This window comes from Ambystoma mexicanum, chromosome 5q (genome assembly GCF_040938575.1).
Source record: "Ambystoma mexicanum isolate Mex_15411 chromosome 5q, UKY_AmexF1_1, whole genome shotgun sequence".
NCBI classification, from domain to species: domain Eukaryota; kingdom Metazoa; phylum Chordata; class Amphibia; order Caudata; family Ambystomatidae; genus Ambystoma; species Ambystoma mexicanum.
The window spans coordinates 1,131,874,898-1,131,897,556 of NC_090933.1; the positions used below are offsets into that span (position 1 = coordinate 1,131,874,898).

Genomic DNA, 22,659 nt, shown 5'->3' on the forward strand with positions numbered 1-22,659 from the left:
ACAAAACACAAAAGCTAATAGGGTGGGAGGAGTTTGCTGAAGGTATGGGTTACCCAATATCCATGGTAGGTACTAAATTACACCAAGACCAAATCTGTGAGATGGCCCTATGCCCGTGGAATGCCCCTATTCCTGTAGGAGTCCCCTATTGTTAGACAAAGTGCTAATGATAACTTTGATACTCTGACGCAACCGGTTCAGAATGCTGCACATGTGCTCCTGACCATTCACAAACTTTATCTGATAATGCCTCTCACATCCGCAGGTCCGCAGCAGCCTTGCACCGAGAGAACACAGACCCAGGCTTGTGCTTATGGGTTGGCTCACAGGATCAATAGGGTCTTTAGGAAATTTCATAAAACATGATGTTCTGATTTATTTTGGCAATCCTGTTTGGAGTTCATTGTGCCGTATTACTTCTGAAGTACGCCTTCAGCTGCACATGAAAACACAAGTAAACATTCAGGAAAAATTGATGCTTATGAAGGTATCTGAAGAATTCTACAAAGGGAGTGATGGCTGTTACTTAGAAATGATTATTCAACATGCTGCAATTGTGAGTTGTGAGGTGCTGTTCTGAATTAGCCTCAGAGGAGGGTGACTGTGGGGTAAAAACAGAACTTGAAGGATAATATAACGTTAAAACATCAACCTGTCGTAAAACCGCAAGGCCTTAATGAGCGGAAACCTTTTTTAAATTGATACAACCTAATCCTAGAGAAGAGAAAATAACATATTCACTTCACATTTATATTTTGCAATGGTAGCACAATTAAAATTGTAGACTGCTTAGACGCTATGAACGATGAAAAGGATATGAACTAATAATGTCTCCCGCAGCTGTGGGTTTGCAGGACAAACTTCAAAGTCCATTATCCTACACCCCTTGCCCAGCCAGTTGCAAGGATGACCTACCTACTAACTATGTATAGGACCTTGGGTACCTGAGTTTGAATGGAAACCACAACCCTAAATTCACTTTGATGAGAGCACTTTGTATTGAATCGTACATAAGTAGGAATATATAAAAGCCTGCTGGACTCGGAGAGGGTCAAAGGGGGCTTACCCTTTTATGTTAACATGGGTATCTCTGTTTGTTTTTGAGTTTGTTTCCTGCAGCAGAGTGGAATGTATATTTTTCTTGAACATGATCTCACACAAAAAGGCTCACAGTTTGATGTCTGCATCATCTTCAACGGGCCTAGCCCCTTTGTCTTTCTTTATTGCCGTGTATACTCCCTTGACATTCCACACCCCTGCCGCTTCAGCCACTTTGCATTTCCTCCAACAACCCACAGATTCAGTTTCTCGCAGCAATGCCCGCTAACAGAGAAACATGACCATCTTACATTGACAATATCAGCATTGTTAGATATCCATTCCTAACCGAATTGAACGTAGGAACGTTCCCTACCTTCCAATAACAAATTGAAATCCACACACTCCACCTCTATGTCATATCTTCATGTCATTTAATGCACTTCAAACCCTTATTATATTATATTTTTTTTGCACCGGGAATGTGTTAAACTACCTTATTCCAGTTTAGCCATCAGCAATGAGGGTGTACTGTGTTTTTTGTAATCCACCATTTTCATCTGTATATTGATTGTGACTGTGATATATATATATTAATGAAGAATCCCTTAATAGCTTCGTCTTTGGGTGAACCATTTCCCATACCCTTCCCTGACCATCTACAACCCTTACCTACCTGCAGGGCATAGTGGCCAAACGAGAATGCCATAGCCAGCGCTTTTATCGACAGCTCAAAAAACAAGCATAAGGAATCGAAAAGGCAGTTTGCATGTATTCCATTCACTATTTTAAGAATTGTTCTCTAGCAGGAATACGTAAATGCCCATTAAATATGATTCCAATAAGTATTGTGTACTTATGTCCTGGGGGAGACACGTGGCACTCCCCCATTGGCCAATTTCCAGTCTATACGAGCAGGTATGGCTCGGAATTTCCATATGGCACGGAAATTGACCAATTATGGGGAAGCAGCGTCATAGACGCAGTGTTGCTTTCGGTGCAGGGCTTATGCGATGAGAAGGATTGCTGTGCAGAGAGCCCTGCAGCCAGAGCAGTGACACAGCTGTCAGTGTGGCGCTCCCATGACGAGAGGGAGCACCACTCCAGGAGCCCTGCTGCCAGAGCTGGCAGACTCTTTTACATTGGCCAGACTGCACCTGGCTGATGCGGCCTTTGCACTCTGAATCCCCTGCCCCCCACACCCCTCCTTAACTTAATCCGACTGGGGAAGGGGATTCTGCCCCTTGCACAAAAGTTTTGCTGGGCTGCACCTGGCAGACGTGGGCCGGCTTAGCTTTACCCTTCTCAACCGCCACTCACTTACCTTGATGGGCCTTTCCACCAGACATGGTCCGGTTGGGATTTAAGCCCCTCTCTCATTACATTGGACGCTTGGAACCAGCCAGATCCCAGCAACCACTCCAGATAGATTGCCTTTTTTTCGTTTTTACCCCTAGATAGCCCATGACATAATAGCTTTATAGGCCATGCCCTTGGGCTGCGCAGGGCCCTGAAGACCTCGTTAAATGCCCTAAATGCGCTCAGGCCTTTAACTCGGACTGCAGGTCGCAAAACTCCAAGTACTACTTACAAGTACTACTTACTCGATACTACTCTCCATTGCTTCCCGCTAGCTTTGTGCTTTACACACCTCATGCATTAATGCAAACTTATTCAGCATTTTCGAAGAATCACTTACGTTCTGACGGAGGCGTTGGTAAGCTTGCTGCTGTTGAAGTACAAAAGAAGAGATGACATCAGAACTTTGCATTTGAGGGATATAAACACAAGCATGCTGTTGCCATGACATATAATATGATATGAAAATTATATGCTCCCTTAATGTCTAATGCTTTGCTCGAGGTACATGTTATGATAATGGGAAAGTAGCATTGTAGAAAACAGCATTGTCAATTGATGGAGAGGACTGCAACTCTTGCCATTAGCACTCATTTACTTGGTTGCGTCATTTTGTCCACGTAATGACAAATTTCATCAATTGACATAGTATTTTACTATTGTAAGAGCGTACGTTCAGATACATTTTGCAATGACAAGAACAAAATATAATCTATATGAACATAAACACAATCCCATAGCTACTCCTAGAGAGGAGCAGCACACAAGACACATTTGCTCCCTAAAAATAGAAAAGTACCACCAACAAATACAAATAGGGAGTACAATTACTTCCAACACAAAGTAAGAAATGACAAAAATATAGGAGCTTGGCCCCTACTTTCACCTACACAGCTTCAGGGATATGTTGGGCTCAGAGGAACTCCAGGAAGAAGCTCCAAAAGCATGCCTATCTGATCATAACATTGGAGTAAATATGAATCTTTTATTTCCATGAATTACTAGGTGTATACAAGTACGGATTACAAAAGATATATCTTTTTTCTTAAAGTGTAAATGCATTTCTACTTGCCCCAAAAGATACCTGGAAATACTATTTGACTCCCTCCTATATCACCTTACACCCAACTTTAGAAAACAGGGTGTAAAATACTCTGCAAAAACACATCTGGAGCAGGACCAGAGTGTGATGCACCGGGTGCAGCTAATGCCATATATTATGTTAGGTGGCCCTTTAGAGATTTCTCTGCAAATAAAAACTGCTCACATCAATCATAGATACAGGAATTGATGTATGAATAAATTCATTGTTCAATCAAAAACAGCAGCCCTCTTGCACAAAAGCTTTGCCAGGCCGCACCAGGCAGCCGTGGCCTGGCTTAGCTTTACCGTCCCCAACCGCCACTCACTTGTCTTGATGGGATGTGCCACCCGACATGTCCGTTTGGGATTTATGCCCCTCCCTCTCTTATTACATTGTACATGGTTGCTGGGAACCAGCCAGAACTCAGCAACCCCTCCGGACAGATTGCCTTCTTTTTTTCTATTTTACCCCCGTATAGCCCAGGACATAATAGATTTATGGGCCATGCCCTTAGACTGTGCAGGGAGTTATGGGCCCTGAAGACCTTGTTACATGCCCTTGATGTGCTCAGGCCTTTAACTCGGTCTTCAGGTCGCAAAACTCCCCGTACAGCCCTCGGTCTAGGTTTATAAAGCTTAATTTTAATAAATTAGTACATATTTAGTTGATTCTACCCTGCATTGCTTCACGGTAGCTTTGTGCTTTACAAACCTCATGCATAAATGCAAACTTATTCAGCATTTTAGAAGAATCACTTACGTTCTGACGCAGGCGTTGGTAAGCTTGCTGCTGTTGAAGTACAAAAGAAGATATGACATCAGAACTTTCCTTTTGAGGAATATAAACACAAGCATGCTTTTGTGATGAAATATTATATGATATAAAAAATATATTCTCCCTTAGGGGCCGATTCATGGAATTATTTGCACGGGAAATAGGGAACATGCACGCCAAACTGCGTGCAAAATCTTGTTCGTCCATTCATGGAATCGAATGCGTAGGACTTCACCAAGACTTGTAAGGAGTTTGGGCAGACTCAGCATGTCTCTGCGAGCCGTCAAGCGCCTTAAGCGAGACGCCACGCAGAGCGTGGGTGTGGCTTGCACAGAGGGCTCAGAAGGGGGCAGAACTCAGAAAATGGGGAAGAACATGCAAAAAAGTGAGCGTTTACGGGAGTCCCTCGCACACCCATATTTGCACCAAACGACACGCATTCATGGAACCACCCGCGCAGCCTCTCGGCATAGAAATGGCGACACAAATCCCTCGATCACTACGCCAGACGAAGGCAGGCATAAGGATACTTGCGCATAGGATTTGCAGCGCGGAGTTGGGTTTGCATGTTGGATGTAGGGGTGCATGTATGTAACCAGGGTTCCGATTGATTTAGGGGTGTGAGTATGCAGTGCAGCGGGGTGCACGAACGCTTTACGGGGGGTTGTACAAAGATTTACTGAGTTTAACCAAGGTACGATATTTCATAGGCATGTTGTCGGGGTGCCGGCAACAGTTACGGCAATACATCCCTGATTGCGGGGGACCCCAAGCACTGTTCGAAGCTGTTGTGGCTGCTTATGATTTGTATGGGGGCGTGTCATAGTCGTTCCGGCGCGACTTGCGAATAGGGTTACTTTGCGTAGTTAATTCCATGAATACATGTGGCGTGCATTTTTTATTGTGTCATTGCCGGAGAAATGCGCACTTTGCCATGAATCGGCCTCTCAATATCTAATCCATCCTTTGTTTAGAATGAAAAGCAGTCCGAGTGACCCCTTGGGGGGGCATACATGATAATGGAGACAAAGATACAGTTAATAGTCGCAAATTATCAAAAGACCGCGAGCCAGCAGTATCCCTTGTATTAATTGTAATTGGCTATTTATAATGCGTTTAATACCCGAATGTTTGTAAGCGCGACCTAGGAACCATTGTCTTGCTTCCAAGGCAAGCGCGTTGTCCCTGAGCTATCCTCCCGAGACAAATAAAAACTCGGTTTTATATCTATAACACCGAATGTAGCAGTCTTTTGGGTTTACAGTGATGGAAACATTCTGCATTGTTAACACAAAATCTGCAACCGAACGGTACCCAATCAGGATGAAACCTGCAGGCTGTTTGGATTCAGGCATGAAACATGCAATTTACAGATTTGGGGAGCAGGCACAGTGCTCTGCTCATCTACTTCACCAGCTCTTTGGGGGCAGCAGTGTGCTACCCTAACACAGAGGCTGCAACCTCCAAAGCCCCCCTAAAGAAACACACTTATTGCAAGACTCAGTCCCCTCGCAAGGTCTCCTCCACCCACTGAGGTCCAGTGCTTCATGAAAGGTTTCGAATAAGCTCAACTGAGTACAGTCTTCTGAAAGTCCACAAACAACGTGTTCCCCCAGAACAATTATTCAGCTGCAGTAAAAAAAAAACTAAAAAACAAGCATTGGTAAAGCCAAAAGTCTTTGCTTTTGTGCAGGCATTGGGTAGGCGTTTGTCCAGTACTGTCTTCATGAGCACAGGTAGTCGCACCTTTTGCCACCTGTAGTGCCAGGTAGTGTTATATTTTGCCACGTGTTACCAAAATATGCCCAGTGCTCATCTACTATGAACGTTGTTCCTATCAGGTATGCCTGTACCTACAAGACCCAACAACTACGGTATCCCACAAGGATCAAGCCTCACACCCCTTCTCTTCAATATAAACATGGCCCATATCATGAAATTAATTTTAAAAGGCATGGGTACACATGGTACAATTATGCAGGTAACACTAAATTTTCAATATGACTACAGGTACAAACTCAAACCCCTCGCTCAATCATTTCTTCAATGAGATAAGTCACTGGGTGACCAACAGCAACCCAAAACTAAACCCAAACAAAACAGAAATACTGATCAGCCCCCGCATCCCACTCACAGGCACTGTATGGACAAAGAGCCGAACACCTTCGATCAAAAGTCACTGCCTTCCATCCAATAAAGACATTAAGGTGTGTGTCGGGTCTGCCTGAATGTTTGTTTTTATGTGCAAGTTCAGTGTATGTTGAGAGGCGGGGGTGGGGTTAGTGTCGGGTCTGCCTGAATATGTTTGTGTGCACGTTCAGTGTATGTTGAGATGCGGGGGTGGGTGGTCCGGGTCTGTATGGGTGCATGCTTGTGAGTTTGTTTGGTGAGTTGGGGGTTGGGGGGTTCAGGTCTGTATGGATGCATGGTGTATGTTTGTGAGTTTGTATGGTGAGTTGGGGTGGGGGTCTGTAAGGGTGCATAGTGTATTGGTGTATGCTTGTGAGTCTGTGTGCTGAGTCGGGGGTGGGGGTTCAGGTCTGTATGGGTGCATAGTGTTTGCATGAGGGGTGGGTGTCTTGGGGCATAGTGTTTGCATGAGTGGTGAGTGTCTTGGGGCATAGTGTTTGCATGAGGGGTGGGTGTCTTGGTGCATAGTGTTTGCATGAGGGGTGGGTGTCTTGGGGCATAGTGTTTGCGTGAGGGGTGGGTGTTTTGGGGCATAGTGTTTGCGTGAGGGGTGGGTGTCTTGGGGCATAGTGTTTGCATGAGGGGTGGGTGTCTTGGGGCATAGTGTTTGCATGAGGGATGGGTGTCCTGGGGCATAGTGTTTGGTTGGGGAGTGGGTGTCTTGGGGCATAGTGTTTGCATGAGGGGTGGGTGTCTTGGGGCATAGTGTTTGCATGAGGGGTGGGTGTCTTGGGGCATAGTGTTTGCATGAGGGGTGGGTGTCTTGGGGCATAGTGTTTGCGTGAGGGGTGGGTGTCTTGGGGCATAGTGTTTGGTGGGGGTGGTGACCATGGTGCATAATGTTTGGTTGGGGAGTGGGGGCCATGGGGCATAGTGTTTGGTTGGGGAGTGGGTGTCTTGGAGCATAGTGTTTGCATGAGGGGTGGGTGTCTTGTGTAGTACAAAATGTAAGTTTGAAATGCAAACAGAAATCATTACACCTCAAAAACATATTCTTTTTCCATGTGTTTGATAAAAATTGGGGGTTGAAAAAGCCTCCTGCCACGCCACGCCCCACCGCGCCTACTGCCACACCCACATTTACTTTTCGGCCCACTATAGCCATCATGTAAGGTACTTTCGGCCCTCTGTCAAAATCAGTTGTGCACCCCTGATCTAATGCTTTGCTCGAGGTACATGTTATGATAATGGGAAAGTAGCATTGTAGAAAACAGCATTGTCAATTGATGGAGAGGACTGCAACTCTTACCATTAGCACTCATTTACTTTGTTGTGGTTTTATTTCTCCACGTAATAAGATATTTCATCAATTGACAGAGTATTTTACTATTGTAATGCCATAGCTAGTCCTAGAGAGGAGCAGCACACAAGACACATGTGCTCCCTAAAAATAGACAGGTACCACCAACAAATACAAAAGGGGAGTACAATGACTTCCAACATAAAATAAGAAATTACGAAAATATAGGCGGTGCCCCCTACTTTCCCTACACAGCTTCACGGATATGTTGAGCTCAGAGGTATCATCAGAACAATGCCCCTTGAGGAAGCTCCAAAAGCATGCCTATCTGATCATAACATTGGAGTAAATATGAATCTTTTATTTCCACGAAATAATAGGTGCAAACATGTGTGCATTACAAAAACTATATATAAGTTTAAATGCATTTTTACTTGCCCAAAAAGATACCTGGAAATACTATTTGATGATCCTATATCACCTTACATCCAACTTTAGAAAACTGGGTGTAAAATACTCTGCAAAACCACATCTGGAGCACGACCAGAGTGTGATGCACCGGGTGCAGCTAATGCCATATATTGTGTTAGGTGGCCCTTTAGAGATTTATCTGTTTCTGCAAATAAAAACTGCTCACATCAATCAGATACAGGAATTAGTGTATGAATAAATTCATTGTTCAATCAAAAACAGCAGCATTATGTTGACATTTGTAATATTATATGCCCCACATCTGCTAATAAACAAGACGGTTTTCACCTTTTCTCTCCAGGTGTACTGCTCAGTCTTCATCTGCAGAAAAATTACAACTTTCAAGGTGCTTTCTTTTTTGCTCTAGTGGAGAAAAGCATCATACTCCTTTACCCTTTTCATTTCCCTTTTCCTATGGTTCATGTTTTTTTTGTTAATGCAAACATTTAAAATACAAACAGTACTGCTTTACCAATAAATAAAATACTGATAGCTCAAATAACAAAATGCCTCCACAAATGTATTCTGGGATTTCTTGGGACCACTAGTTAATTAGTGTATTTATTCTTACACATAATGTTGCCTAAAATGAAGTATCGGCATACAAATCTACCTAAAGTTTTTCTAATGCTGCCATATGTCAATTTTGAGTAAAAGATAATCTTGAGAGAATTGATACAACCGAACCAAATGCCAAGAAGTACAAACTAGAAAAAGACTATTGTGAAATGTGAATGTGAAAGTGAAGACAAAGTGTTGCACAGCAGTTTGGCAGCTGACTCTGCTCTGCTGAGTGAGTGGCTCGAATGATCTGCATCCACTTACTCTTGCCTGGGTGCTCGGCAAGTGAAGACTGGTGCAGACTATAAAATTCTTCACTAAATGCGATTGCGGGCGCAAATGTGAAAGTGAAGCCAAAGTTTTGGTAAGCAGTTTGGCAGCGGACTCTTCTCTGCTGGGTGAGTGGCTCGAGTTATCTGCATCCACTCACTCTTGCCTGGGAGCTCGGCGCTCAGCAAGTGAAGACTGGTGCAGACCATAAAATCCTTCACTGAGCACAAATGCGCGTGCAAATGTGAAAGTGAAGACAAAGTGTTGCAAAGCAGTTTGGCAGTTTGGGAGTTGGGGAGCATTACTGCCCTTTGGCACATAGGGTGAGTGTCCTTCACGTTATCTGTGTGCATACATATTTCTAAAGCACCCATTGACCCCCTAAATGAACTAACTTGCTCTTGGTGAGCTTGGTATCCTTTGTGGCGAGCAAACCTTCTGGGCCACTGTTCGTTGGTCAATAAACCTCATTTGTATAAATCTTTTCCTGACATTTAACCATGCCCCCTAAACACTGTTCTCATAATGCACGGGGCAATAAAATAGGTCTCTGCGGAATCCCACTCCTCCTCTATGGGCGTGCAAACACAAAAAAAGTCTAAAGGTCAGAAGATCTCTAAAACCACATCTGAGAGCAAGGAAATGAAAAAGAGGCATGCCAAGGATCAACCCAAAATTACAGAGTTTCTGGTTCCTAATGTAACAGTAGCAAATGACACTAATATAAAGAATCCGGAAGCTCTTGAATCTATTACATCTACTAATAGTGCTGCTAACTCCATGGGGGATGATCATTCTTTGCTCAACGAGCATTCCTCCTTTGTCATAAGCGGAAAGGACTTGTCGCAGCATGGAATTGGCAGTAACATATCCGTCTCTACGGGCTTGTCACGCTTTGCTGTTGCACCTACACCATCTCAGGGGGATAGCATTACGTTTAAAAGTACACTTTTATCCCAAACATCTGAACACATATATCTACACACTATGATAATGACACGTTTGAAAGTAATGTATTGTCCCAAGCTCCCAAGGAGGACTTGACATGCACTAGCAACAAGCTGCAGGAGATTGCAGCCACGTTAGATGCTGTTTTTGGCCTCTGTACATGTTCATCCATTATGAAGGAGCATCGAGACCTTAATACCGTTGTTGCATAAATTGTTGATTTGATTTTGTACAACAGTAATTGTAATAATCATGAGCACTTAAAGAGTCAGGTGTCAAATTCTGATGTATCGGTTGGTGATCTGTGTGCAGTTATTATGGATAATGCCCAGGTTGGTATGGATGGAAGTTCCCTTGTTGGCTAACAGATTTGTTCATGAAAGTGATAAAGCAGTAAAAAGTGTGCCCTCTGACACTAATGACATCTCTGCGTGTGAGGTCTCTACCTTTGGCAAAAGAAAGATTACGTCGGAAACGCAATAATAAAAAGTGTGTTAAAAATAAAGCCAAAAATGGTAAGGAGACTACCACAAAGCAGCCCAAGACGAATAGTGAATCATTGGCGAAAATCAACACTGATGACATTGTCTGTATTAGTGTGGGCAGTAGGTATGAGATTACATCTAGCTAAAAAGAGTGTGGAAGCGGAAATGGATGGTCCATTGGACGGATGGATGAATGATAAACATGCCAATATTGGTAAAACCTTTGCTAGGCCCTCCACCAGTCAAGAAGTTAAGACTACAGATTGTCGAAGGGGAACACCTTCTTTGCCAGCAGTCACTACATTGAATACCACCAGGGAAAGTGTGGTTGACATAGCTAGGTAGAACAGTGTAGATGGCTATGACATGGATAATGGGGGTCCTAACTCGAATAATATTCACATTTGTTACACTGCTGGGAATGAGAGTAAAGACTACACATTGGGTCAATGAATTGGGTCCGATTACTTCAAGTGACATTGAGCTTATTGTATTGGCCTACTGGATCTCTTGTTCAATTTTTATCACCTATTATAGAAGAAATGGTAACCTTCCACCCATCACTTTTGTGGTCACAGTTTGTCTCACTATGTGAGAGAGGGTATGCCCAGACGTGGGTCCCTTGCTCGCTGCGCTATAGGGAACCAAGCTGCACCTCACTGAGAAGGCCCAACAAGGCTGAAACATGTCTGGGGTTGCTTGTGTTTCCGTGCAGAGGGGACCTGGCCTAGCAGTTCGGGCTGGGCTGCTACCATAGGTGGCAGTACCAGACTGATTTGCACATGGCTGTATCCCTTTTGCAATGGCGCAGTCAGGCTAAAAAACGGTGGTGTGCAAGGTTGCCCAGAGCAACGCCAGTGGTACAGATTCATTCAAAACCTTCCACCCATCACTTTTGTGGTTACAGTTTGTCTCACTATGTGACAGAAGGTTTGCCCAGACGTGGGACCCTTGCTCGCTGCGCCATAGGGAACCAAGCTGCACCTCACTGAGAAGGCCCAACAAGGCTGAAACATGTCTGGGGTTGCTTGTGTTTCCGTGCAGAGGGGACCTGGCCTAGCAGTTCGGGCTGGGCTGCTACCATAGGTGGCAGTACCAGACTGATTTGCACATGGCTGTATCCCTTTTGCAATGGCGCAGTCAGGCTAAAAAACGGTGGTGTGCAAGGTTGCCCAGAGCAACGCCAGTGGTACAGATTCATTCAAAACCTTCCACCCATCACTTTTGTGGTCAGAAGGCTTCACACAGCCCTACTTTTGAGGAAGGCTTTAAGGATGGTAATTTGAACAATATATATCAATGCTGAGTCATTTATCCCATACACTCATTAACCCTCCCGTTTATGTTCATAGTTATCCATTGGAGAGAAATAGCTTGATACAAATACATTGGGCCTCATTACGACTCAGGCGGTAAGGGGTTTACGGCAGCGTAAACAGCGCCGACCCTTACCGCCTGAGTACGAGGTCCCTTAGCGCCATGGCGGACTTAACACCTGCTTTTAGCAGGTGTTAAAATCCATGGCGCTAAGGGACCATGGAGTTAATTACGCCACCGTAATTTACGGTGGCGTAATTAACGCCTTCCCCACTCCCATTATGCCCTGTGGGGCAAAAATGGGAATGGGGAAGGGTAAATGGGGATTGGGGACTTACCGCCCCGCCAAGGTCGGAATGGGGCGGTAAGTCCGCCAACCACCATGGCGTAAACGTTTACGCCATGGTGGTAAAGTCACGGCCCAGGCGGTAACTTACCGCCTGGGTCGTAATGAGGCCCATTCTAGTCACCAACGTGTACCTTATGGTAATAGAAAAACTGAATCTTAGTACACTGAAAGATTACAGCATAATGCTCAATGAAGATTACCTGTTAGGGATGTTATTACTCTACTGTCATGGAATACAAGGGGTTATCGCTCTTTTCTTAGGCCGGGAGGGAGTATCGATATCTCCAACTGTGAAATGTTTGCATTACAACAAACCTGGGTTAGTGGCAGAATATTTATAGATGGATTTAAGATCTTAATTAACCCTGCTGCTCACTCTGGAGTTGGACGACCTACAGGTGGATTGTGTATAGGGGTTAACAATACCTTGATGCTCAGGGAGTATTGTAAACATGATAGGTCACCTTTTGTCCTTAGTGGTATTATCTCCGGTCTAGGCCTTACCGTGGAGTTGCTTCTCATTAATGTTTCCTCCCCTCCTGGGGACGCACATATTGAGGCCATTTTTAAGTTAGTAGAGGACACAATGGAGGTATGGAGGGAGGAGGCTCCAAAATCTCAATTGATGGTAGTTGGAGATTTCAATTCCTACGGCCAGCTGGCATCCACTATTATGGATGATTGGATGGAAGCTTATGGTTCATTTGTGCTGTCTCGCCCTATTGATTTGGTCAAACCAAATTACAACAATCGGACCCAACTAAAGAAAGGCATAAAACGTCTTGAGACTCTGTGTTTGGGTGAGAAGGATTGAGAAATTTCAATCCAAAATGTTTCAATCCTTCTCACCCAACCACTGAGTGAAACAGGGACACTTGGTCTAATGGTACAGTAACGCCCAGAACTGATTATATCTTTGTAAGTGAGGGAGTGTGTAATGCCATGAAAGATATGGTTCCTGAATTCACCAATGTTCGTGACCATAAGAACTTGAAACTCATTCTATACGGTAAGGCGAAACAGTCAAAAAAACTGAAGCACATGAGACTCCAGGATAATGTGGCCAGATCAAAACATCGATAGATTTGAGAGGATATTTCTGTCTAGAAGATCATGATTTGACATTAATGAACACAATGGACATTTGTAAGATGCTTGAGACCATTCTTATGACTCCTCCTAAATACAAGATTAAGCAACATTCGGGGAAAAAACATGATAATAACTATGAAAGCACATCTACGTAAGAAAAAAATGTTCGGTAAAACTATCGGAATGATTAAACAAACATACTCAATGAGTGATTTGGAGAAAAAGAGAGCAGCATCTCGCCACCGTACGCAATATAAGAATTGGCTGTGTTTCTATAAATGTGATACAAATAATGCCAATTGGAAAAGGATTAAAAAAAATTAAAAACCAATGATTCAAAGCGATTTTGGTATCTTTATAGGCAATACCATACAGATGACTACATTAATGAAGTCAATGGTATCAGTGCAGAAGAATGGGTTGAGTATGTTTGTGGTTATTATAATACTGAAAATGTTGAAGGTCAATCCATTCCTGATTTTGTGTCAGGATATATGAGACCTCCCAATAATTCAAGCATACATAGCTCCATGTCCAGGTGGGCTTGTAAACATTTTAATTAAATGTAATTCGATCAAGTGAACAACCTGCCACGGGTTGCCTCTATATGGGAAAGTGCTGAAATACCAGAGAGCTGCAGAAAATCCATGTTAATCCTCATTGGATAACGCTCCTCTCCCACCGACCATAGAATACTTGCCATGTCAGACACGTGTTGTAACTGTCAAGGGTTTTGACCCATGTTGAATCAATAGACTGGGTAGATGTGGGGATGAGCTGTCGCTGCCCATTGTTCTATCCCAGAACAAAATAAATCAATAGACTGGGTGGATGTGGGGATGAGCTATCGCCGCCCACATTCACGGCAGAATAGGAGAACTGCGCAGTTGGCACGAGACCACTCCAAAGATACAACCTTCTTGTGGGGGGTTCCACATCACCACTCTACTGTAAGGATGCCATCAAAACAATGTTAAGCAAGGGTCCTATACTATCAAGCAAAAGACCACTCTATTGAAATGCAGTAATTCAAGACAACTCAAAAATGGATGCAGTACCGACAAATTCCCCAAGGTGGCGCTAGCGGTCTAAACTCTGACAGGGAAACTGTATTTAGGAGTTGCAAGAGGGACTTCAAAGCTTGTTAGTTAATTGGAAATCTTAGCCACCTGCTGTTCCCAGAGGCCAAGAGGCTGGGAAACCTTAACACCCCAGAGACTCACCACAGAAGGCAGGATATCACATGACCCTGTTGATTGATTGAGGAGAGACTTCCAGGCAGCCTGCTGGAGCCCACACAAAAGGCTCTTTCTGTTGAATGGGGTATGTTAATTTTGAGTGTTTCCTGTCAACAGCCCTCTGCCAGCAAGGAGAGACATGTGATCACTGACCCACCCAGACTCCTGGAGGCGGACCCAAACACTTTGGGGGAGTTGAATTGCAACAAATATATATTTTATAGAAACAGTGCTAATTTATTGTAACCAAATGACAGGAATGTATAACTTTGAGAGTCTTAGTTTGAAAAATGCCCTCACAATTTGAGTCCAAACTCCAATTTGTACCATGTTCTGGGATCAAACCCCGCTAATTATGATTATTGTAGACAATGTGTTTAAGCTAGAGACATGGAAAGTTACTGGGATATATGTGGAAGGGAAATGTACCTTTGTATAATTTTTGATGAAAATCCCATATTGCAAAACCCACTAAAATCGAAAATAAGTTGCCATTTTTGAATGCAAGCTCCTAGAAATGCCAGAGTCGGGACAGGGACTATTTTTAGTAATATATGATGTGGGTATGTGATGTCAAACAACTGTGTACCTGGGAAATATGTATTTGGATCAGGAATAGATTTGTGTGCACATTGACCAGGGGAGTGTCATTTGTGCAGGTCATAAAAATGACATCACTCTGACACACTATCCCTTCCCAAATCAGGGACCAAAGAATCTATTGACCTATCAAATCAAGAGAGGGGCAGGCTTAGGGATGCTAGCCTCTCCACCCACTTTTTAAAAAACATTAAAAGAGACTGCTGGGACAGGTAGAGACATTCAATTCCATTTGCTGCGGAGCATGCTGACCGACGACTTCACATCCAGAGATCCAGACTTCAAATCCATCAATCTCCAGAACCTGTAGCAGAAATTAACTCCAGAATTTGTAGCAGAGAGGCCTGAATCCACCAGCTGAATCCTCTTCAGCAGGCCTCAGAACCAACCAAACTATTCAACAGCCGGGCGAGCTGTTTGAATTTTTGCCAAGAATTTTTGCAAGAACCTGTAGCAGTATCCAGAAAGCAGTGCTGTATCCGGAACCCGAGAGAACCACAAACCAGACCGTTGTGAGCAGATCCGGTGCTTGACAGACCCAGAGAGCAGAGCTGACCCAGATCGCTGTGAAGTGCCGAGACCAGAACCGGAGTCCAGTCCAAAACCTGACCAGATCTGTGGCGAGGCCCATTCCTGCCCAAAATATATTGTGAGTACCGCCAGAACTGTGCAGAACCCAATCTCTTAGTTAAAATAATCTAATCCAAACTATTTTAACCTAAGTAGAACAGCCTCCTAGAAATCGTGTCATCTGTCATTTTTAAAGCTGCACAACTGTCACCTGTCAATTCTGCAGCTGCAAGCTGTCACCTGTCATTTTGAGTTTTACTTTAAATCCGAAAATCTACCTTTATTAAATCGTCCGTATCTCTGGAACCGTTTGGGCTAGGAACGTGGTTTAACTTTCATTTTAAAGCTGTGATTCTAGGCTTTCCAACGAACCGACTTCCTACTCCCTATACTTTTTCCGTAATCGCGAGACACGCACTCGCAAAATTTACCGCGATTTGCGATTTGGCCCGATTTCTTCATCTGTAGAAATCAGCAGCTTTTTGCTTCTCTTTGCTTAAATTCGTTTGCAATCTGCTAATCATTCATAGAATATTGTTAAAGTGAGCCTGAACTAATATAAAGTAGCCATCACCTACCCGGAACCTCTAGAGGGAATTAAAAGCAATTTTAGCACCTTTTCACTTCCTTGCAAACCACATTAAAGTAATTCGCCTGTGTTTAAAACTCATCCCTGTTTTCCCTAAACTTGCTGGGAGAACTGGAACTGTGTATTGCATTATAAAGTGTGATTTGTTGGGATTCTTGAAGACTGTGTGCTCTCCTTCCATTTCTTGTATTGCATAGGGGGGAGTGAATTGTCAAAAGAAAAAGTGATCATATTACCTTTTGCTAAAATCATAACAAGTTATTTCTGTACTGCATTTTATTCCACCTTGCGTTTCCTTGAACCATATAAAGCATTCTTTCCCACCTTATTCTTCTGTTCCTATTCATAAGTTACCTCTTGCGGACTACTTCTCATATTCACAAGTGTAATATCCATTATCAATTTATTTATAGAAGTGTGATATATATAAATATTGTTTAAATTTTCAAATAAACATTTTAATTTGCAAAACAAACCTACTTCTTGGCTCAGTGGGGTCAGGGGGATTCTAAGAGGGGGGTGTTATACAAGGGTTGTCATCCAGAGTACTGAACTGGATATAAAAATATATCAATAAGGGTTTTCCTCAGCATCCCAGACTAGGCATTGACTTAGCTGTAATGTTGATTGAATATCGCTTACAAAAGTGGGGGCTTGGAGCCGGGATATTCTGGGTTAGAATTACTACTTGTGCAGATTAATACAGTGTGCCAACTGACCAGATACACATATCCGGTTAGATCACCACGCTGTTTTACACTGTGAAAGCATCCCTCAAAGGAACGCTCTAAGGAAACGGTCTGTTTTGCAAAATAGAATACAAACTTCTGTAAGTCAGGAAGGAACTCAAATTCCAGAATGACGATCTTGGTAGATATGAAAATAGCCAGAGAGCACTTCTTACATAAGCTATTTGTGAGAGGTGAGTGGACTCATCAGGACCAAACGGTCTGGTTGCAGACAATCGCGCAACAGGTCACTGAAACAGGGTCAGATATATGGAGAGATCAGGGTCCATTACATGTGGCCTTGAGTGAATTATATATGGCTCCTAAAGCTAAAGATGAACACGACAAGATGGTTAGGATAGCGGCATATTTGTTTCTATATATGGGAGCCATGCAGGACAAATGTGCTGAAGGCCAAGATCTGGCAAGTAGGCAACAGATGGCGTTATAAAAGGCCCAATCTGACCTGGTCTGTTCTGAGCAGAGGCTGCAGAGGAGCCAGGAGTCAGAAAATGATAGTAGGCAGTATATCATTAAAATAAAAGAGGACATGGATATACTGCAACAGGAAAAGACAGACCAGGATACCAGAATTCTGGCTTTGCAGAAGGAGCACCAAGACAGTTTGGACTCCTTACTGCAGAGCCAGAAAAAGCTGGAGCAACAGATCAATTTCAACAGGGCATGCACAGAGCAGGTAGCCACCCTGCAAATCCAACTAGACAGAGAGAAAGAGGAAAGCAATAAATTGATTTTGAAAGACCTGGATACCCAGGCAGAGTTTGATGAAGAACGCCAGAAAGCTGGTTCCTTTTAAAGGCAGAGGGACGACCTGGCGTCACAAATGCAGGCTCTTGGTCAGGAAAGGGATACCTTAGGCCAGGAAGTCAGCAATTTAAAAAGAAAAATGGAAGAAAATCACTTGGCCCTCCAGGGGCTGGGTGACCTCCAAAAAGAGCATCAGGGCTTGCTAGATCACACCAGGTGGGTGGAGGAGGCTCTGGCAAGACAGGAGCAGGCCAGTAGGGATGGGACTGAGGAGGTAACCCTCCTGCAGCAGAGACTAGCCCAGTACTCCAGGACCAATCAGGAGGCACAAAGAGAAAATGAGGCTCTCTGTCAGCACAATGATAGGCTCCAGCAACAGGTAGCCATGCAGGAGAGACTGATAGTCTACTAAGGCCTTAACTGAGGAACTGAAAGTGCAGGCTCTTGCTTTGCAACAGGAAGCAGGGGCGGATAGAGATGAGGTTCGCTGGGAAAGAAAAACTCCTGAGCATAACCTCAGGAGCCCTAGTACCAGAGGCCTTCATCTCTCCCAGTCCCTGGACTCTGCCACCCCCATGTCCCCTCGCGCACATGAGCCCAGGGCCACGGGGATGGCAGATTACTATCCAGCTAGAAATATGGGGCTCATAGGCCAGTACCTCCCAGGAATGGATGGGCGGGCATCCGGGTATGGGCACCCAAGCACAGTGCAATTTAGTGGGGAACCCCAGGACAGTAGGCCCAGTAAGGGCATCCTGAAAACCTCTGCGCAGTTAGGTCAGTGGGGGGGGGGTACCCATCAAATCCTGGCAGCAAGGAGGGATCTTAAGACTCCTCTGAGCATTACAGGACACAGGAGACCAGGTCCCAACATTCTGCCGGCCATTCCCAGGCTCGCAGAATCCGGGAAAACCTGGAAGATCAGACGGGCACCTCTGGGAGCAGTGCTTCTAAGTCGGAGGATGAATGGACCAGGGTTACCCGAACCAAAAAGGCCAATAAGGCAAAAACGGCCTTGCTTAAGGACCCATTGAAACAAATAAAGTCAATAAGGAGTGTCATCACGCCTTATCATAAGAACGCCAAGTATTCTGTTTGGGAACACTTGGAGCTCTATGAGAAAATGATGGAGACTTTCCATTTGAAGGACAGCCAAAGCTATATTCAATATGTAAAGTGGACCTTCTCACCAGAATACTCCAGTTTCTTTGCGGGGCTGGAGGATCAAAACCATTCAAGGTGGTCCACATACAGGGCGGCCATCTTGAAACATTTTTCTGTGCACAGAAATCCTCAAGAGGCTCGCAAGGCAGCCTACAATTTGCAATGTGGGGAGGATCAGGCCCCACAAGAGTTTGTGCAAGAATTAAAACGTGCTTTTGCGCAGACCACCAGAAGGGTGCGCACGGATAGCAGAGAATTTATCAATACGTTTTTCCATGCCTTAGCCAAATACATAATGACCCAGCTCATGAGAGATTTTCATGAGAAAAGATCTTTAGACTGGGTCCTTGAACAGGCTACCCGGATCTATGAGGTGCAGAAGCCCATCGAAAATAAAAATAATGCACCGAGAAACCCCAAAACCAACAGCACCCCTGCTGCTGCCAAGGTGGCAGAGGTAAAGGTTGCCCCCGTTTTAGATTTGGAGATGGGGGGGCCTAAAAACCTGCCTGCACCAAATAATTCACAGCCCAGAAGGCCCTCGGGCCAGTCACAGACAGGGAGTCGAGGAGGTAGTCCCACAAATGGGGTCCCCCGCTCCCCTGACTATGTAAGTCCCCGCTACAAGGGAAACCGACCAATCCTGGGTTATGTGTGGACTCCTCCAGCCCAAGGGGGGGATCCAGCCAAGCACCTAACCCAGGGAACTTCCCTCCCAACTTCCCACAGGAGGGCAGAAATTTTCCAAATCCTGGGCAGAACCTTTTCCCCAGGTATCCACCAAATTTCCAGACCCAAAATCATCCATCCTTCTTTCCCCAATCCCCTGAGCCCAGACAACCTAATCCGGGAGAGGGGAGGCCAAGGGTGGAGGGGTACCCAAATCTTCCCAATCCGGGGTATTACCAGAGAAGGGATAGCTACCCTTCCCGGGATCAGCCCAGGGGAGAAAATAGAGCCCGGTATCAGCCTGAGCGGGTTTCACAACTTGAGCGCCAAGTCCAAAATATGGCACGGGATCTGGGTCACATACTGAACACAACAGAACCCTCAGATGAGCATGCTGCCGCAGAATGCCCCAAACTCTGGACCTGGTGCTCCAGAACAATGACGGGGCAGCACCCCGATAACCCACCGGTTCCCAGGGATGAGGCACAAGGGGAAGGGAGGTGTAAAGCCTTGGAGGAAGCTTCCTTTCCAACTTGTAAACAGCCCCTGGAAAACCAGGAACCGGAAACACAATCTCCTGCCCCTGAAAGCCTGCCTCCCAAGGAGCAGAGGGGGGGTAGGAGAAACAAAGGACCCAAACAGACCCGCTTTGTGGAGGAGATACAGGTCTTCCAATTCGAGGGAGAGGGATCCTCAGAAGATCCTGGGAAAAGGATCTTCTCCTTCAGAGATGGGGGAACTCCTCCAAAGGAAAAATGGGTCCCAAGGGATGCCAATTCAGACTGGGGAGATGTGGAGACTGAGCTAACGCCGCCCATCATCTCATCCCAGAACCGACAATACCAAAATCCCATGGGTCAAACCCATCCTGATGACTGCCTCCAAAAAAGGGGGGGCGTCCCAGAACCCGAAACCATTTCCAGTTACCAACTTTTTCTTTCAGATTCCCCAGGCTCTCCACAGAATTCTGCCCAAATCTCTTCGCTAGCAATGTCCAAAACCAGAAAGTTAGCCCACCAGTTGTCCAAAAATGTGCATTATCTGTGCCCCCTTGAGGAGAAGGAGGGAAGATACTATGCCCCGGTACAAGTACAGGGGCAGGGAACAATTTTGGCACTGGTGGACACTGGATCCCAAGCTACCCTTCTGTCCAAAAGGGCCTTTGAGGAACTAAATGCAGGAAGGGGGAGAATTACCGTATTCCTCTCACCTCTCTTCCTGGACAACTGCAGAACTTTGACGGGAAGGAAATTCCTGTCGAGGGGACTGCAGATTTGGACATCAAAATTCAGCGACACAAGGTGAAACACCCGGTCATAGTAGTGACTCCAGAGGGCACCCCTTGTTTACTAGGGAATGACCTCCTGAGAAGGTTGTCACCCCTAATAGATTGCATAAACAAGGTCCTCTGGACCCAGACTAGCCGACCAATAAAATTAAAACAGAGTGTCAACCATGTTAGTTTAAACGACACCTGCCACATGGTTGAACAAAAATCTGACCAAGTAGAATTTCACTTCCAGAACAACCAAATTCCAGACGTGACAGTAATAGCAGTAGGACAACAGACTGGTGATGGGGGGGTCCTCTCTATTTCTGAAAATCAACCTTCCTTCCAGTTTAAGGTGGTATTCCACACTGGAAGGAAACACTCTGAAATTCTTTACTAATCCACAATCAGAAACTCCCACTCCGATAGTCCAGAAAGATGTGAAATCAGCTCAGAGCCTGGCTGATATTCAGCAAATTGGAGATCAGTTGTTCATCCCTGTTCAGTTAAATGAGGGGAAGGACTCTGTTCTCGCCCGAGTGTGCATGAACAACGGTAAGAGCTTCATCAACTAAGCCATGTTCCGCCAACTCCCAAAAGATCCAGCCATTCCCACATTCAAACTAATAGACACATGGGAAATGGATCTGGAAACACCCAATTCCAAACATCGCCTAACAAGCAGGTGTATGCTCAAAATCTCCATTGGCAACAAGAGCATAATCCATAATTGTTGGGTCGTGCGAGACGTCACTGCCGCCTTTTACTTAGGCAGTGACATTCTCAATCGCTTTGCCAATAAACTTCAAAGCTTGGTCCCGATTAGCGGATAAGCCCATGGGCTTTGATGATCAAGAAAAAGCATTTAGGTCAGCTCAATTGCTACCTTATGCAGTTGAAGTTCAGCTTAAAGAGGAGGTCACCATCCCAGAAAGGACCCGACAATTCTCCCTGGAAGTGAAAGTTAAAAGAGGACAAAAATTGAAAAACCCTGATGCTTATATACATCTAAATGCTTCTCTCCAACAGCAAGGGTTGAGGGTAAACCCAACTCCATTAGTCAACATAGAACATGACACCATTCCAATAGAGGTGGATAACAGCGACTTAAAGAGTATTACTCTAACCGCAGGCACCATTATTGGAATGGTGGTTGATGACCGACATTTCTCCATTGATTTAGGAAATTAACTGTTAGGACCAATCCCCAAGGACTGTTTTGACAGTGACAGTGAGGAATATACAACACCAGACATGATTTTCACCCGGCATGGAGGAAACTTCCTGGTGTACACTTCTTGCCCTTATGGTAAGGAAGATGTGACTTGTGACTTCAGGAGGGATGAGGTGATTTTCCAGGTCCATGAGGGCTGCCTTTCCCACCTGAAGCCTCCAGTCCAAATCAGCACTCTGACCAGGGACTTCTCCACCCAGCTGGAGGAGGCCACAGAGATAGCCAAACCAGAAGTCTTTCCAGGCTTCAGGCAGATGGTGGAAGAGAGGGCCAACCTAGCTGATGCCTGCGTGACTCTGGAACAAAAGCAAAAGTTGAAACAAATTTTCTTGGATTTCCAAGATCTCTTTGCGGTAGACTCATATGACAGTGGTCGCACCGACATCCACACGACAACAATTCCCACGGACCCTGGCATGACTCCAGTGTTTGTGAAACAATATCGCTTGCCTCTCGCATCCATGGAGTCCCTTACTGAAATAATTAAGAACCTTGAGTCCGGGGGAATAATCCGTCCAGTACACAGCACCTTCAATAATCCGGTGCTGGGAATATTGAAGCCAAACGGCCAGTGGAGACTCTGCGCCGACCTTAGGGAGCTCAACAAACAGGTCCATACTTCCCGATGGCCTCTGCCCTACATTGACCAAG

The 22,659-nt window shown here is 44.9% G+C and overlaps 1 protein-coding gene across 1 annotated transcript in view; it reads right to left on the bottom strand.

Annotated features, from left to right (window-relative positions):
* The window catches only part of OC90 (otoconin 90), an 885,360-nt gene that overhangs the window by 291,778 nt on the left and 570,923 nt on the right, over positions 1-22,659 (bottom strand). The window contains exons 11-12 of the mRNA XM_069621643.1: positions 4,241-4,270; positions 2,738-2,767 (exon numbers count right to left, since the gene is read on the bottom strand). Of these exons, the coding sequence (XP_069477744.1) occupies positions 2,738-2,767; positions 4,241-4,270 (60 nt within the window). The remainder of the gene's footprint in view (positions 1-2,737; positions 2,768-4,240; positions 4,271-22,659) is intronic.